This window comes from Crotalus tigris, unplaced genomic scaffold (genome assembly GCF_016545835.1).
Source record: "Crotalus tigris isolate CLP2741 ecotype Arizona unplaced genomic scaffold, ASM1654583v1 scf7180000018301.7375997, whole genome shotgun sequence".
Classification (NCBI taxonomy): Eukaryota; Metazoa; Chordata; class Lepidosauria; order Squamata; family Viperidae; genus Crotalus; species Crotalus tigris.
Window position 1 is genome coordinate 6,153,850 of NW_024096931.1, and position 15,688 is coordinate 6,169,537.

Genomic DNA, 15,688 nt, shown 5'->3' on the forward strand with positions numbered 1-15,688 from the left:
CATACATACATACATACATACATACATACATACATATATATATATATATATATATGCGCTAATTTTTTTGGGATTGCTAACAGAGTTAAAGGGGGACTGGGATAGCTATTTCAAGCTAGTTAGCTCTCATCAGCCAGTCGTACCCTGGGCTGCTTGCACGTTTGGCAGCTCTGTTGACCACCATTTAGAATACAAAAAAATAGTCTTGAGAGTTCACATGGTTAATACTGTATGGTATAAAGCCATTACAGAATCTCGTTCTTCTTCTTTGGATACCACAAAGCCTCCTCCCAGAAGGTAACAAAGAAAACCGGTCATGGAGAGGATATGTAGCGTCCCAGACAATACCGCAGACCCTGCTCAAGCATCGCTTATATGCCATGTCCTGGATAAAAGGAGGTGATCATCCAATAATCTTTTCTGCTGTCCTCACCACTCTCCAAAACAGTAATGGCTCCAAACCACACGGTAGATGCTTTCACTCATCCCTCTAGAGAAAGTGGTAAGGACAGTGATAGGAAGATGTGCTCTTCTCGTACGATGCAGAAAATGCAGGCGCTGATGTGCCCGCTTCCCCAGTGTCTCGCTAGCCTGACTAAACTAATCTGCTATTTAGATGTTTCCCTCAAATTTCTGGCTCTCTGTTTCATTTCAGAAATGCCCAAGCCTGCCGCATTTTCATATGAATCAGCTATGGTCCCCCAGCAAACCACCTCTATTTTCATGGAAACAATAAAATTCCTCTTGGAAGTCAGTGCTCTTCAGGTGAGTGCGGGGTCAACCGAAGCTAGAGGAGGCCGTGAAAATGTTTAGGCACATTGAGTTCGGCAGTTACCAAGAGCGCCTCCAGCCATTGGTGTCACAGCTAACCACCCCTCTTTCTGCTCCAGCCATGGAAGCAGAAAGGGCAAGGCTAAGGTTGCACAAGTTTGTGTGATTAAGAGAGGCTGATGTAGTGAGCAGGAATGTTTTTATTATTTTATTTTATTTCATTTTATTTACTCATTATTAAATCATTGATTATTTTATTATTCAGACTTATTATTCAGGGTAGCCCTGGACTTAACGACCACAACTGAGCCCAAAATTTCTGTTGCTGAGGGAAACATTTGTTAAGTGAGTTTTGCCCCATTCTATGACCTTTCTTGCCACAGTCGTTAAGTGAATCACTGCAGCTGCTAAATTAGTAATACGGTTGTTAAGTGAATCTTGGCTTCCCTATTGACTTTGCTTGTCGGAAGGTCACAAAAGGGAGAATCGCATGACCTCGGGGCACTGCAACCGTCATAAATATGAGGCAGCTGCCAAGCATCTGAATTTTGATCACATGACCAGGAGGCTGCTGCAGTGGTTGTAAACGTGAAAAATAGTCATAAGTTACTTTTTCCCGTGCCATTATAACTTCATTCACTAAATGAACTGTTGTAAGTCAAGGACTGTGGTGATCTTTCCAAATGACATCACTGATTGTCATTACTTACAATGCCTTGGTAAGGCCACACTTGGAATCCTGCGTCCAGTTTTGGTCACCACGATGTAAAGAAGATGCTGAGACTCTAGAAAGAGTGCAGAGAAGAGCAACAAAGATGATTAGGGGACTGGAGGCTAAAACATATAAGGAACAGTTGCTGGAATTGGGAATGTCTAGTTTAATGAAGAGAAGGGCGAGGGGGGACATGATAGCAGCCTTCCAGTATCTCAGGGGCTGCCCCAAAGAAGAGGGAGTCAAGCTATTCTCCAAAGCGCCTGAAGGCAGGACAAGAAGCAACAGATGGAAACTCACCAAGGAGAGAAGCAACTTAGAACTAAGGAGAAATTTCCTGACAGTTAGAAGAATTAACCAGTGAAACAACCTGCCTCCAGAAGTGGTGAATGCTCCAACACTGGCAGTTTTTAAGAAGAAACTGGACAGCCATTTGTCCAAAATGGTATAGAGTTTCCTGCCTGAGCAGGAGGTTGGACTAGAAGACCTCCAAGGTCCCTTCCAACTTTATTATTAATATTATTATTATTACTTCTCGAATATTCGCCCTTTCTCTTTCAACCTAATCATAGTTATTTCCCTTTTATCTCTAAAAGCCTCTCTGTCGCAATGAAACGGGGTAGGACTGAGCACTTGCTGTGCAGCCAGAAAAAGCTGCCACCGCGCTGATAAATTGTGCTGAGTCTCTCCGGCTGCTTCATAGCTGGGCCCAGCAAATCACCAGCTGGAGTTAAAATAGAGCGAAGGCATCATGGGGACAGGCAGCGGATTCCTCAAGCTGTTTTATGACTCTAATGAAAAATGAATAGTGCATCCAGCTTTGCTCACCACGACACAAAAAAAGATGTTGAGACCTTGGAAAAAGTGCAGAGGGGATGGTTTCATGCATGCACATGTACCGCTTTCACAAATGCAGTTTTGCATGCGTGCATTCACCTACCACTCTCACGACCCGGTTCCAAATGGGCCGCAGCCCGGAGGGTTGGAGACCCTTGTGTTAGAGGTATATTAACAAATTTGTGAAGGAGAAAAAATTAGCTAACCTGAACTGTACCACGTTAAACCAGAGCTGACCAGTCCCTTCTCCCTTAAGCTCATCCTTGCCCTTTTTTCTGGAAAAACAAAAGGCTTACTGAGTTAAGAACTAGGATGACCTTCTTTATTTCAGGCTATGCTAAACAGTGACAAGGTCAGTCTTGGGCAAAGCTTAGCAGACGCCTCCAAAGTTGGCAGAATGCGCCCATTCCTAGGCACTGCATTTTGGAAGCAGGTTCAGAGTTGAAATGCAGAACTCAGCTCTGGAAAGTGTTAGCCACAAAGACCGTGTTCGCCACAAACATCAGCAAGATACCTTAGCTTGATGTGGCTTGCCCAAATAGAATCCGAGCTGGAAAGATAGATTAATATCTCTTTATTTGTGCATAAGTCAGGAGAGGCCCTCCATGGATAAAAGGTGAAGGGGCGCCCTTAGAAAGGTAGGGGAATCACTTTATATACAGTTCAAAGCATATTGGTTTTGGCATGTGTTCATTGTTAGCATCAGTTGAGTCATCTGGGATAAACCGTGCGTGTTCAGTAGCTTTATATGTACCGCGTAACATTTCATAGCATCCCCTAACGTTCCTGCCGCGCTCTTGTTAATGCTCACCCTTCCATTCAGTAGGTATGGTTTTTTACCTTATAACGAGGCATAATAAGTTTGCAAAGTAGTTCAAATCTTTGCCCAGTCCTTGCTTTTTTTTACATGATAGTGAGGCATAATAAGTTTGCAAGTTACTCAAGTTTCAAATCTTTGCCCAGTCCTTGCCTTTAACAGGCAAGCTCTTATCAGATTCTGCATTTGTGATGGAGAACTCGCTTTTTTTTAGTTCAAACAACTAGAAACTTTAATCAAAAAAAAAAAACCCAGTGACTGAAAATATTCCATCAATAGGGCAAGAGGAAGCCCTAAAGAGACTCCCAGGAATAGGTACAAGAAGGCTAGGAGTAGCAAGGTGGGACAGTCTGGGATTACAATGGTCCCGCATCAAAGATAATAGTAATAATGGTGATAAAGTTGGAAGGGACCTTGGAGGTCATCTAGTCCAACTCCCTGCTTAGGCAGGAAACCCTACACCATTTCGGACAAATGGCTGTCCAGTCTCTTCTTAAAAACTTCCAGAGTTGGAGCATTCACCACTTCTGGAGGCAGGTTGTTCCACTGGTTAATTGTTCTCACTGTCAGGAAGTTTATCCTTAGTTCCAGGTTGCTTCTCTTCTTGATTAGTTTCCATCTGTTGCTTCTTGTCCTGCCTTCAGGTGCTTTGGAGAATAGCTTGACTCCCTCTTCTTTGGGGCAGCCCCTGAGATACTGGAAGACTGCTATCCTGTCCCCACTCGTCCTTCTCTTCGTTAAACTAGACATACCCAATTCCAGCAACCGTTCCTTATATGCTTTAGCCTCCAGTCCCCTAATCATCTTTGTTGCTCTTCTCTGCATTCTTTCTAGAGTCTCAACATCTTTTTTACATTGTGACCAAAACTGGATGCAGTATTCCAAGTGTGGCCTTACCAAGGCATTGTAGAATGGTATTAATACTTCACGTGATCTTGATTCTATCCCTCTGTTAATGCAGCCTAGCACTGTGTTGGCTTTTTTGGCAGCTGCAGCACACGGCTGGCTCATATTTAAATGATTGTCCACTAGGACTCCGAAGTCCCTCTCACAGTTACTGCTATTGAGCAAGGTACCCCCTATGCTGTACTAGATGCAACCAAGGTTTGACTGTCTCCTTCCAGTTTGTTCACAGGGCCTTGGCACATGAACTGATCTCTCCACAAGGAGGCCCCAGCTGTGAATATTACTTGGTGCTGGCCCAGACCTACATGCTCAAGAAAGAATATGATCAGTCAGAAGAGAGTTTGGAAATGGCTATGCAGATTGATTACCTGGTGCGTACCTCTCCTTAGCACTTTGGGGGCTCTCCAGTTAGCCAAGACGGATTGATAGATTGATTAGATTTGTATGCCACCCATCTACCAAACAGAACACGTCAGCTCAAGGATGCCATATCTTTTATTCTTTCCTTTTGTTTGCAATTTCATTTGCAAACTCTTCCGTTTGCAATTTTTTTTTCCTACTCTCCATCCAAGGTGTATTTATTTGCATTTATTTGAACATATGCTGGCATCACCCACCCACTCTGGTATGATATTTGCCCCAGTGGCAAAAACAGCCATCTGCAGAACTACTAGGAACTTCTGCTTAACCCCCCCCCCCAATTTTGAGCAAAGTTGTGAGGGAAACGATTGGGAGGTTGCCTGCCAGAAACTCGCTAGAGCTGTGTTCCTCAAGATTGTCAACTTTAAGATAAGTGGACTTCAATTCCCAGAATTCCCCAGCCAGGCCAGCAATTCTGGAAGTTGTCCACGCATCTTCAAGTTGGCAAGCTTGAGAAACACTGCCCTAGAGATAGCTGGTTCTGCTGACATCGTTGTAGCCCTCCTGAGAAGAATTGCTGTGAAACCAAGCAGTTTAGGCTTCCCCACCCCAGCTTGAAGTCACTACTCATGTTAGTCTCCCTAGATATCTATGGAGATTCTCACCCAGGTCACGGTTGTCCCAAAGTTGCTTTTTCCAAAGAAGAAGAAGCTTCTTGGATGAGAAGTGAAAGGTCTTCAAGGAAACGTTCCAACTCCCAATGGCAGATTAACCAGCTTTATTCTAGATCATCTTCCCTTCTAAAATGGGCTAAAATGCAATAATTATTCCTGTCTCTTGGGTAGAACACTCCTTTGTAAACATCTTAATAATTTCAGAATTTCCTACTCACCAGCTCCATTACCTACTTAGGTTTTAGGGGGGGGGGGAGTATTGATTTGACCAGGGTGATATAAGGTCTCCTGCCTTGACCAGACAGTTGGACTAGAACAGTGGTTCTCAACCTTTCTAATGCCGCGACCCCCCCAACCGATCGTAAGTCGAGGACTACCCAATCGGTCGTAAGTCGAGGACTACCCAACCGGTCGTAGGTCGAGGACTTTCTCTGCCCGGGAGCGCCGCACATGCGTGGTGCCGCCCCCTGCGCCAGCCGAAGCGTAGCAGAAAGACTTTTGGTGGACTCAGCAGGGCAGAAGACAGCCTGGACAATTCCTATTGGCTTTTGAAAGCCAATAGAATTAGACTCTATTCAAGAGAGTCTATTCTATTGGCTTTCAAAAGCCAATAGAATAAAAGGGAGTAGCACAGCTAAGGAAAAGGGGGGGAAAAATGGCGGACTGCGTTGTTTGGCGACCCCCGTGAAATGGCCGACCCCAAATGGGGTCCCGACCCACAGGTTGAGAACCGCTGGACTATATGATCTCCAAGGTCCCTTCCAGCCCTATGATTCTATGATTCATCGCCAGCCTCCACAGGTCATGCTCAGCCCCTCCATTTCTCTGCTCCCTCTCTAGAATCCAGAGGTTTGGGCTCAAAAAGGCCATCTCTGCTACTTGACCGGGAATTTCAGCGAAGCAAAGTCTTGCTACGAACGCACAATCAGCTTTGTGACGGACGCGAAGGATATGCATACGGTGTATCTGCGATTGGGATCCATCTATCTGGAAGGCAAGGAGGTGAGAAGGTAGAAATGGGACCAACAAGATCCTGGTGGATTCATTGTCTTGAGATGATTGCCCCATGGAACTTCGATGGGCAGGAAGGTGGTCTCAGTTTGACCCCCAAGATCCAAATGACCCCCATTCTGGTGTTATTGAGAAGAAGAGCCGTTAAGACCTGGTTCCAACAGAAGAGAACATTCGTAGCTCAGGGTTGAGCTGTAGGGTCCTTGGTCCTTGGAACTTGTTTTCTAGCGGACATTTCATTACCCAACTAAGGAACATTGTCAGTGCTAGAAGGGAGAGGGATTTGCTCTCTGTTTATATGTAGATGCCAGAACAAGAGATTATTTGTACCTTGGGCTGAACTATGGAGTCCTTGGTGCTCTCTGAGCTTGACTGTTTTCTTGAAGACATTTCATTACCCAACTAGGTAACATCATCAGTGCTAGAAGGGAGTGGGGTTTGTAGAGAGGAGGAGGGGGAGCAGAAGGAGAGGAAGGGGAGGAGGGGAAAGAGAAGGAGGAGGAGGAGGAGGAGGAGGAGGAGGACGACGACTGTGGGGTCCTTAGTGCTCTCTGAGCTTGGTTGGTTTCTTGCAGACATTTCATTACCAAACTAGGTAATATCATCAGTGCTAGAAGGGAGGGGAGGAGGGGAGAATTGTGGGGTCCTTGGTGCTCTCTGAGCTTGGTTGTTTTCTTGCAGACATTTCATTACCCAACTAGGGAACATCATCAGTTCTAGAAGGAGTGAGATTTTCTCTCTGTTTATATATTAGTGGCTTTCCCTGTCAGTTTTGGCTGGAGTATTCTTGGTGGTTGTTTGATTAGGCTTTTATTTACTGAGCAGGTAATTCCTTGGTCCTTCTTCACCCAGGAGAGACCTCCCCTCTTCATCACCCTTATATTTTTCCCTTTTATGTTTCATTGGTTTGATTGTCTTCATTTGATCGTTGTGAGCATCCAGATTTGTGGAGAGTTAAGTAAGTAAGTGAATGAATGAATGAATGAATGAAAAAACAACCAGAGGAAGGCTGTGGTAGCAGACCTATCTTTGGAGGCTTCTCAGAGCAACGAAACAGACTGGGAAATTTGAAAGGGAGCCTGTGTTGTACATTGTGTGCAGTGAAACTCTTCAGGACTTCAGATACTTCAAGGGGACAGCTTAGTTGTGCAAAGCTTTCTGCCCTCAAAGGATGAACCTTTTGAACGCTTTTCAGATTTAGAACGCAACACGTCTCTTTGGAGAGTTTTGTTTTCACTTCAGGCCATCTGAGCAGTTCCAGGTTCTGTGACTGGATTTGTGCCTGGTGAGTTGTAGTTCAGTAACTGCTTTCTTTTAAAATGTCCAGTCTAGCCTGCGCAACAGGAGGGAGTAAATGTTCCTGTCCAGGCTGCTGTTGGTTTAGGCCTGATAGATAGAGGAATGTGATGGTTGTGTAGTGGGCCAAAATAGCAGCTGATTCAGCGCTGGCTAGCTATTGTGGACACTACACTGTTGCTAGAGGGAAGAGGATTGTTGCAACCAATTAGCTAACTAATTGCTAGTGCGGTTAGTGCCCATGTACACTGTAAAGATAATGACCACTATTATACTATGTTGAGAAGTTGGAGTTGATTTGTTGAGTTTGGGGGTTTGCGATGAGGCTCGCTAGTGTTCAGATCTCGCTGCTTGGTGCACTCAGGATAGTGGATTAAGAAGCAATTATTTCCTATGAAAGGGTTATTTTTAATAATAATAACAGTTTACTTAAACCGGTTTCTTCCCTTCCCCAAAATTAGTTAGGCAGAAGAAAGAAAGAAACATTTATATATTTTTTCCATTTGGGAGAAAATATATACATTCCAGCCATTGGTCAAAGCTAATTTCATACTTGATCCTTCCATAATGTTTCTATTCGCCTCTGACAGCCAAGATGGGTTCTACCACACTATCACACTCTCCTGTTTTATGTGATGGTTTCTGAAGTTTTATGAGCCTTCTCTAGCTGCCTGCCGGAGCAAGCCATGTTCAAACAGCTGCTAATAACCTCTCCCCATTTGCAGGACTGCAGGTCGCTTTTGTCAACAAGCAAGGAGAAACTGTCCTAAATTGCCACGGCCTGGAGAGTAATTCTCTCTCGTTTCTTTTGGCAGTATGACAAAGCCAAGCACATTTACCTTCTGGCCAGTAAGAAATCACCTTCGTGTCTCACGTGGCTGGGAGTAGGAATCGCTTGCTACAGGGTAAGAGACAGAGTTTGGCCTTCAGGTTTGTAGAATATAAAATACTAGGTTGGAAGAATAGAATAGAATGGAATGGAATGGAATAGAATAGAATAGAATAGAATAGAATAGAATAGAATAGAATAGAATAGAATAGAATAGAATAGAATAGAATAGAATAGAATAGAATCTTTATATGGAATGGAATGGAGTAGAGTAGAATAGAATAGAATAGAATAGAATAGAATAGAATAGAATAGAATAGAATAGAATAGAATAGAATCTTTATATGGAATGGGACGGAACAGAACAGAAGAGAATAGAATAGAATCTTTATATGGAATGGGACGGAACAGAATAGAGCGGAACAGAACAGAACAGAATAGAATAGAATAGAATAGAATAGAATAGAATAGAATCTTTATATGGAATGGGACGGAACAGAACAGAATAGAATAGAATAGAATCTTTATATGGAATGGAATGGAATAGAATAGAATAGAATAGAATAGAATAGAATAGAATAGAATAGAATAGAATAGAATAGAATAGAATAGAATCTTTATATGGAATGGGACGGAACAGAACAGAACAGAATAGAATAGAATGGAAGGGACCTTGGAGGTCTTCTAATCCAACCCCCTCCTCAGGCAGGAAACTCTATACAATTTCCAGAGGCAAGTTGTTCTCCCCAAAATGTGTTGCAATATGTAAATGAAGACTCTCTGATTCAGCCTTTTTTTTTTTTTTTGACTGATGAAGTTACTTGAATGAGTAACGAAACCTCTCCAATTCCAGTTGCCACGATTTAATCTTTTTCGACATTGGCTTTTCATGAGTAACTCTCTTTCCGGCAGCTCAAAGAAATGGTCGAGGCCGAGGATGCTCTTTCCGAAGCCAACGCCCTCAACAACAGCAATGCCGAAGTGTGGGCCTACCTGGCCTTGGTCTGCATGAAGGTGAGTCTCCAGGGCTCACCTTTTGTCCAGTCGCTACGAATTTCCTCTTCTCTGCAATCCTCGGGGGTCAGCGTAGGGATGACTTCAAGGCTCCTTTGAGTGAAAATGGCTTCGAACCGTTTGAAGTCCTTTTCCAGGGAATTCTGACAAGTCAAACGAACGGACTGAAGGAAGTTCTGGGTCAAGGCAGAAATGTGGAAATGCGTTTTCACCTCAGAGCCTCACCTCACCCTTTCCATTTTCGGGGTTGCCGTTCTTTTTCTTCCTCTTCTCAATTTGACGAGAGATCTTCCTCTGGGGAATTTTATTCCTCCATTCCCTGTTTTCCTTTAAAATACCATTAAGCCTTTCGGGGTTTCTCCTGCCTTGTCAGAACCTGTTTAATACAGATTGGTGTTTTTTTCCCCCTAGGGCGGAAGACAACTGGAGGCCGAACAATCGTATAAATACGCTGTCAAGGTTGGTCAACCTTTTTTTTTTTTTTTTCCTCCTTCAAGCATATCAGATCTCTGGAAGGGTGCAACCTCCAAGGCCTTTCACAGTACAGGTGGTCCTTGACTTATGACAGTTCATTCAGTGACCGTTCGAAGTTACAAAGGCACTGGAAAAAGTGACTGTTTTTCACCCTTAGGACCTTTGCAGTATCCCCAGGGTCACATGATCCAAAACCCGGTTGCTTAGCAACTGGCATGCATTTATGATGGTTATAGTGTTCCCGGGTCACCTGATACTCTTTTACAGCCTTCTGGCGAACGAAGTCAGGGGGGAAGTCTGATTCACCTAACAGCTGTGTTACTAACTTAACATCTGGAGTGATTCAACCGTGACAAGAAAGTTTGTAAAATGGGGCAAAACTCACTTAATAACTGTCTTGCTTAGCAACAGAAATTTGGGGCTCCCTTGTGGTCGTACATCAAGGACCACATGTAGACACATTTAGGATTACGCCATCATTTAATGGAGGGAAGAAGTCATCCTGTCCCTTCTGGTCGAAATTCCATCTTGTTCTCTGACTGTTTTTAGAAGCTAATATCAAAAAAGCTGCTTGGCACATAGAGATGCCTTTTCTTTAAAAGGCAGCTGTGTACTAGGTCTCCATTTCCAAATGTCCCTATGCTGAAAAGTGTAACACCCTCTGTATTGAACAGTCAGTTGAGTTACAGAGCACATTTATGACTCAGGTGGCCGTTGGTGTTATAAACTGAGAGATTGTTTTAGCTGAAGGTGTTGGGTCGATTTGATTACAGTATGGTATAGAGATCTCATCGGAAATATCTGTTTATATATTCTCATTAAGTAAGGAGGAGAAAGTTTATAATTATTGGTAGAACTGTTATGTAGAGGAGGAGAATTTATTGGGTTTTTTTTTTCTTTCCAGCAACCAGACGGAGTGGTGAATAGGTTTCATCTATTTATTTATTTATTTGATCATTTTATCTTTTTTGTACAAAGTTTTTTTTGTTGTCCTTGTTATTGTTGGATATATGTTTTTCTGTTTTCTTTGTTTTGCATTTCTTGTTGATAAATTTTATATATATATATATAACATGCAAGTGGCCCAGCTTCGAATCTCGGAAGGGTATGGCTAGCTGATGAGAGCTAAATAGCTCAAAATAGCTATACTAGTCTCCCTTTAATTTTGTCAGCAAAATCTAAATTTAACACAGAAAGAGTTTATCGCAGTAGCAACTTTAGCCTGCAAAACGCTCCTAGATTGGGGCTGAAAGGCAAAAGTAATCATAGTAATATGTTCTATCACACCGGTTTCACTGGAAAACACTATATGTATGTATGTATGTCTATATCCAAATTTCTTTTTTGTTGACAAAGAGTTAAAGAGTTAAATGGGAGACTAGAATAGCTATTCCAAGCTTATTTTGCTCTCATCAGCTAGCCATACCCTCTATGGGATTCGAACCTGGGCAGCCTGCATGCTAGGCAGTTGTATTAACCTCCAGGCCACGAGCTCTCCTCCCTTCTTTTGTCAGCCGAGCCAAGGGAATATATACAGAAAGGAGGCATTTTTCATTTGTCCTATTTTGGGTTGAAGTAGGATACCTTGCTTTCCTTCTTTGAGTATATTTGACAGATTTTTAAGTTGACCCTTACCCGTTTTTCCTTCTGTTGCAGCTGGAGTTGGACAATCCCAAGCTTCTGCAGGAGGTCAAGCAAGTCCAGTTAGAAGTTGGGTTTGGTGACCCCTCCTTCTGATCTCCTCTGTGGCTACCGTTTAAACAGGGACCACATCTACCATTTCACACTGCAGGGAGGCAGAGACGTGCCCAACCATCAGCACAGAGGTGAATGGCCACGTTTTGAAACAACCATCACTGGTTTTTTTTTTCCAAAGCTTCAGTGAAAAGTTTATAGGGTTCTTGTACGGCAGTTTATGAGCTCCTGGAATTTAGAAGAAACACATTGCGAAGATTCCGCTTGTTTTGTGGAATATCCCACAATGAAATTAAAGTCAGTCATAAGGCATCACAAGGGATGATTTATCCCCAGGGGTTAAAATGCTGGAGAAAACATTTCTGGTTCTTGAAAAAGAAAGCCTCAGAATAACTATAGCATGGTGTTTCTCAAGCTTGGCAACTTTTAAGATGCATGGACTTCAATTCCCAGAATTCTCCAGTCAGCATAGCTGGCTGGGGAATTCTGGGAGTTGAAGTCCACACATCTTAAAATTGATAAGCCTGAGAAACATTGTGCTATAACACATCATAATCATTAGAAGATCATAATTGGAGATGTTTGGACAAGAATAGGAAGAGAAAATTGTAAGTGGTTTGGTGACTTGCCTCCTTCAGCACTTCTAGATCTCCTTTAGTGCAAGTCGATATTACAACATAGAGCAGGAGCAGAGTAATTAATAGATTGTCTTTTATACCACATTTTATTATCTGGGGTTCCCAAAATTATATCCATGAATGTGAGTTCTTACAAAGGTTTTGATTCAGTTATTTCATCCATCTAGGTAGCTCTCTGGCGATGACTCCCTCAGTCAGTTTTGACATAGTGATTCCCTTTTTGATCTAATGACTCTGTATATTATGGACCCGCCTTTATTTTATCGATGGTTTGTTTTTTTGTCTGCTTCCCGTAATTGCTTTGGCAGCACAGAATTTTGAAAGAGGAATCTAAAATACGATATGCAAGGATTCAACAACAGCAATTTGGGGCAGGTGATTTAATAAAATAGTTTGGATCTGTTTATTCATGGTGTCTTTTGGGTATGTACTCCTGTGGCACCCTTTGGGAGTAAAAGCCATTAATTTTAGTAACTTTCCTGCCAGAGGAACATCCAGACTCAGGCTGCAATTGTGGATGGATGGATGGATGGATGGAAAAAGAAAAGGTCACTAACAGGTATGTAGATTGAAAAAAGAATGCCAAATGTCAAAATGCAGTTGTGGAGACAGACAACAAGCTTTTGGTGCTGCTTACAACGAAAGCACAACAACCTGGATGGTTACACAATCCTCTCTGCAAAGCCACAATTCCACGGTCTGGGTCCCACCATTGCACAAGTGTTGTGATATCAAGAGCCACGATGCCATTCCACACTTAGAGATACTCAAGCATGGCTGGGAATTCAGCCAGCTGCATCCCCACCACACATCTGGAGACAGGAGTGAATTGGAGAAGATTGGCTTGAATCTCGGCTCATCCTTTCCTTGGTTGGCTCAATACATTCAAGGGAAGTTCACATGAAATTCACATGTCCTGAAGGCAGGACAAGAAGCAATGGATGGAAACTAATCAAGGAGAGAAGCAACCTAGAACTAAGGAGAAACCTCCTGACAGAACAATGGAATAGCTTGTCTCCTGTAGTTGCACTGGAAAGAGTCCAGAGAAGAGCAACAAAGAGGATCAGGGGACTGGAGGCTAAAACATATAAGGAATGGTTGCTGGAATTGGGGATGTCTAGTTTAATGAAGAGAAGGACAAGGGAGGACATGATAGCAGCCTTCCAGTATCTCAGGGGCTGCCCCAAAGAAGAGGGAATCAAGCTATTTTCCAAAGAGCCTGAAAGCAGGACAAGAAGCAATGGATGGAAACTAATCAAGGAGAGAAGCAATCTAGAACTAAGGAGAAACTTCCTGACAGTTAGAACAATTAACCAGTGGAACAACCTGCCTCCAGAAGCGGTGAATGCTCCAACACTGGAAGTTTTTAAGAAGAAACTGGACAGCCATTTGTTCAAAATGGTATAGAGTTACCTGCCTGAGCAGGGGATTGGACTTGATGACCTCCAAGGTCCCTTCCAACTTTATTATTATTACTTTTTTACTTATTATTACATCCCGAAATATCAATTATCCCATCGCCCTTACCCCTGGACCAGAATTCTACCATCTCACCCTAAGTAATGAGTAGTTGGGCCAGATTCCCAGGGGCTAGCAGCCAGTCCAGAAGCAGACGAACCTACTAAAGCTCCGAGTTCATTTTCTTTAAAATCGATGTTTTTCAACCTCAGCACCTTTAAAGATGTGTGGGCTTCAACACCCAAAATCCCCCAGCCTGCATGAGTCTGAGAAACACTGCAGTAAATACAGCTGGTCCTCGACCTTAGCTGAGCCCAACATTTCTGTTGCTAAGTGAAACATCTGTTATGTGAGTTTTGTGCCATTTTTACGACCTTTTTTGCCACCGCTGCTGAGTGAATCGCTGCGGTTGTTAAGCAGGTCACCCGATTGTCACGCGAACCTGGCTTCCCCATTGACTTTGCTCTTAAGGAAGATCCCAAAAGGGATCCCAGGACACGACAACCGTCATAAACGTGAATCAGTCCTCAAGCATCCGAATTTTGATGGCATGACCAGGCGGCTGCTACAATGGTTTGTAAAGGCGGAGCCCTTTCTTTCAATGACCTGATCACTTTGAACTGCTGTAACTCGAGGACTAACTGCACTCGCCCAGTGCATCGCAATTCTCCCCGCTAAACTTCGGGGCAACTGATATTTGCAGCCGGCGAAGGACCCTCTCGCCTTGCCGAGCAGAAAGGCTGCCGTTTGGCCCTCCGGCCGTAGAGGGCGCGCCAGGCCAGGACGCAGCGCCCTGCGGGAAGCCGGAAGCGGAAGTGGCAGCCCGACGGCGGCGGCGGCAGCGCCGAGAAGGGTGGGAAGCAGCGGGGCGAGCGGCGGTCGCTGCAGCCGCCCTCCTCTCGCCCCCGAAGCCGCGGGGATGAGGCGGGACGTGCGCATCCTCCTGCTGGGGGAAGGTAAGGGCGGGCAAGGGGCGGCCTGCCGGGATCGGGGGGGCAGCCCGGGGGCGGGAAGCGCCGCCGCGTGGGCGCTCAGGGGGCGACTCTTGCGGCAGCCGGGAGAGAAGGGGGCGGGGGAAGAGCCAAGGGGGGGGTCTGTGGGCGGGGGCCGGGAGGGGCGGGGCTAGGGCGCTGTGGGTGGAGTCAGGAGGCCTGGGGATGACCTTGGAGGGGGGTCAGGGGTGGAATCGGGACAGGTGGGAATGGGGAGTAGCAGAGGGGTGCCAGAAGGGTGGGAGAGTTGCATCCCAGAGAGGGAGGAGGCTTCCCTGCATTAGTTGGCCTTCAACTTCCATTGCTTACATGGCTTGACTACTGCAGTGCTCTCTACCCGGGGCTGCCCTTGAAGACCACCCGGAAGCTTCAACCGGTCCATGATGCAGCAAGGCAAGCGACATGGGGCATGCCTTCCGTATGCCTGCGTGCCACCTCTGCGCTGGTTGCCGGCTTGCGTCCAGGTGCCGTTTAAGGTGCTGGTCGCGCCACCCAGGTAGCATCAGCCCAGGTGGAACCACCTGCCTTCCCCTAGCATCTGCCCCGCTGATTCCATGCCTCAGGGGTGGTGCACTTTTAAATAATGCCGCTTATTGGGATTCTGGGTGGCTGTGGATGTTTCAGTGTAGTCCTGCTGCAAACCTACGATCAGCTTAGTGGCGAATACAGGTTGTCCTCGATTTACAACAGTTCATTTAGTGACCAAAGTTATGATGGCAGTGGAAAAAGGGACTTAGGACAATCCCTTGCTCTATCGCACTTGGCATCTTATTTTTTTTTTTTTTATCTTTTAACATCTCTGGGTTGCTACCGTTATGGTTTTTTAATGGTTGTGAGCTGTCCAGAGTTGTTGGAAATCAGGCAGCCTACGAATTTGATATGGGATTGTGGTTCATCGCATAGCCAGATGTTCAGATTGAATTTGGTGTTTTTATCCACCTATGGAGTCCTTCCCAAGGACCTGGGTTAAGACAGATGTTGTTGTTTGACGGTGTTAAAGGTATCATCACAGGATGACTGATTGGGATTTTGCCCGTGTTAATGGTGCATTGAAGGTGGCTAATCACTATTGCTACTACTTTTCCTTTTTTCACCAAGCTCAGTCTACTTCTGTGTGCAGATCTTGTATTTTGTGTTTTGAGATTCAGTTCTTTCTCTTTTATTCTGTGAACTCCATGTACTGCATGTCCACTATCCAAACTTT

General features: G+C 44.5%; 2 protein-coding genes across 8 annotated transcripts in view; both read left to right on the top strand.

The window, feature by feature from the left end:
* The window catches only part of CFAP70 (cilia and flagella associated protein 70), a 39,893-nt gene extending 27,453 nt beyond the window's left edge, over window positions 1-12,440 (top strand). For 4 of the 6 annotated variants that reach the window (XM_039349842.1, XM_039349841.1, XM_039349844.1 and 1 more), the window contains exons 22-28: window positions 656-765; window positions 4,262-4,414; window positions 5,918-6,079; window positions 8,200-8,289; window positions 9,126-9,227; window positions 9,639-9,686; window positions 10,606-10,764. In XM_039349842.1, coding sequence (XP_039205776.1) covers window positions 656-765; window positions 4,262-4,414; window positions 5,918-6,079; window positions 8,200-8,289; window positions 9,126-9,227; window positions 9,639-9,686; window positions 10,606-10,749 — 809 coding nt within the window. In that variant the 3' untranslated portion in view covers window positions 10,750-10,764. Of the gene's footprint in view, window positions 1-655; window positions 766-4,261; window positions 4,415-5,917; window positions 6,080-8,199; window positions 8,290-9,125; window positions 9,228-9,638; window positions 9,687-10,605; window positions 10,765-11,357 lie in introns of those variants that run through there. The other 2 variants (XM_039349846.1, XM_039349845.1) reach the window with 2 other exon arrangements.
* The window catches only part of RHOT2 (ras homolog family member T2), a 36,994-nt gene continuing 32,762 nt past the window's right edge, over window positions 11,457-15,688 (top strand). The window contains exon 1 of one of the 2 annotated variants that reach the window (XM_039349848.1): window positions 11,457-11,527. Coding sequence is in view for 1 of the 2 variants with exons in the window: in XM_039349847.1 (XP_039205781.1) it covers window positions 14,412-14,448 (37 nt within the window). In the remaining variant the exon portion in view is untranslated. Of the gene's footprint in view, window positions 11,528-14,291; window positions 14,449-15,688 lie in introns of those variants that run through there. The other variant, XM_039349847.1, reaches the window with a different exon arrangement.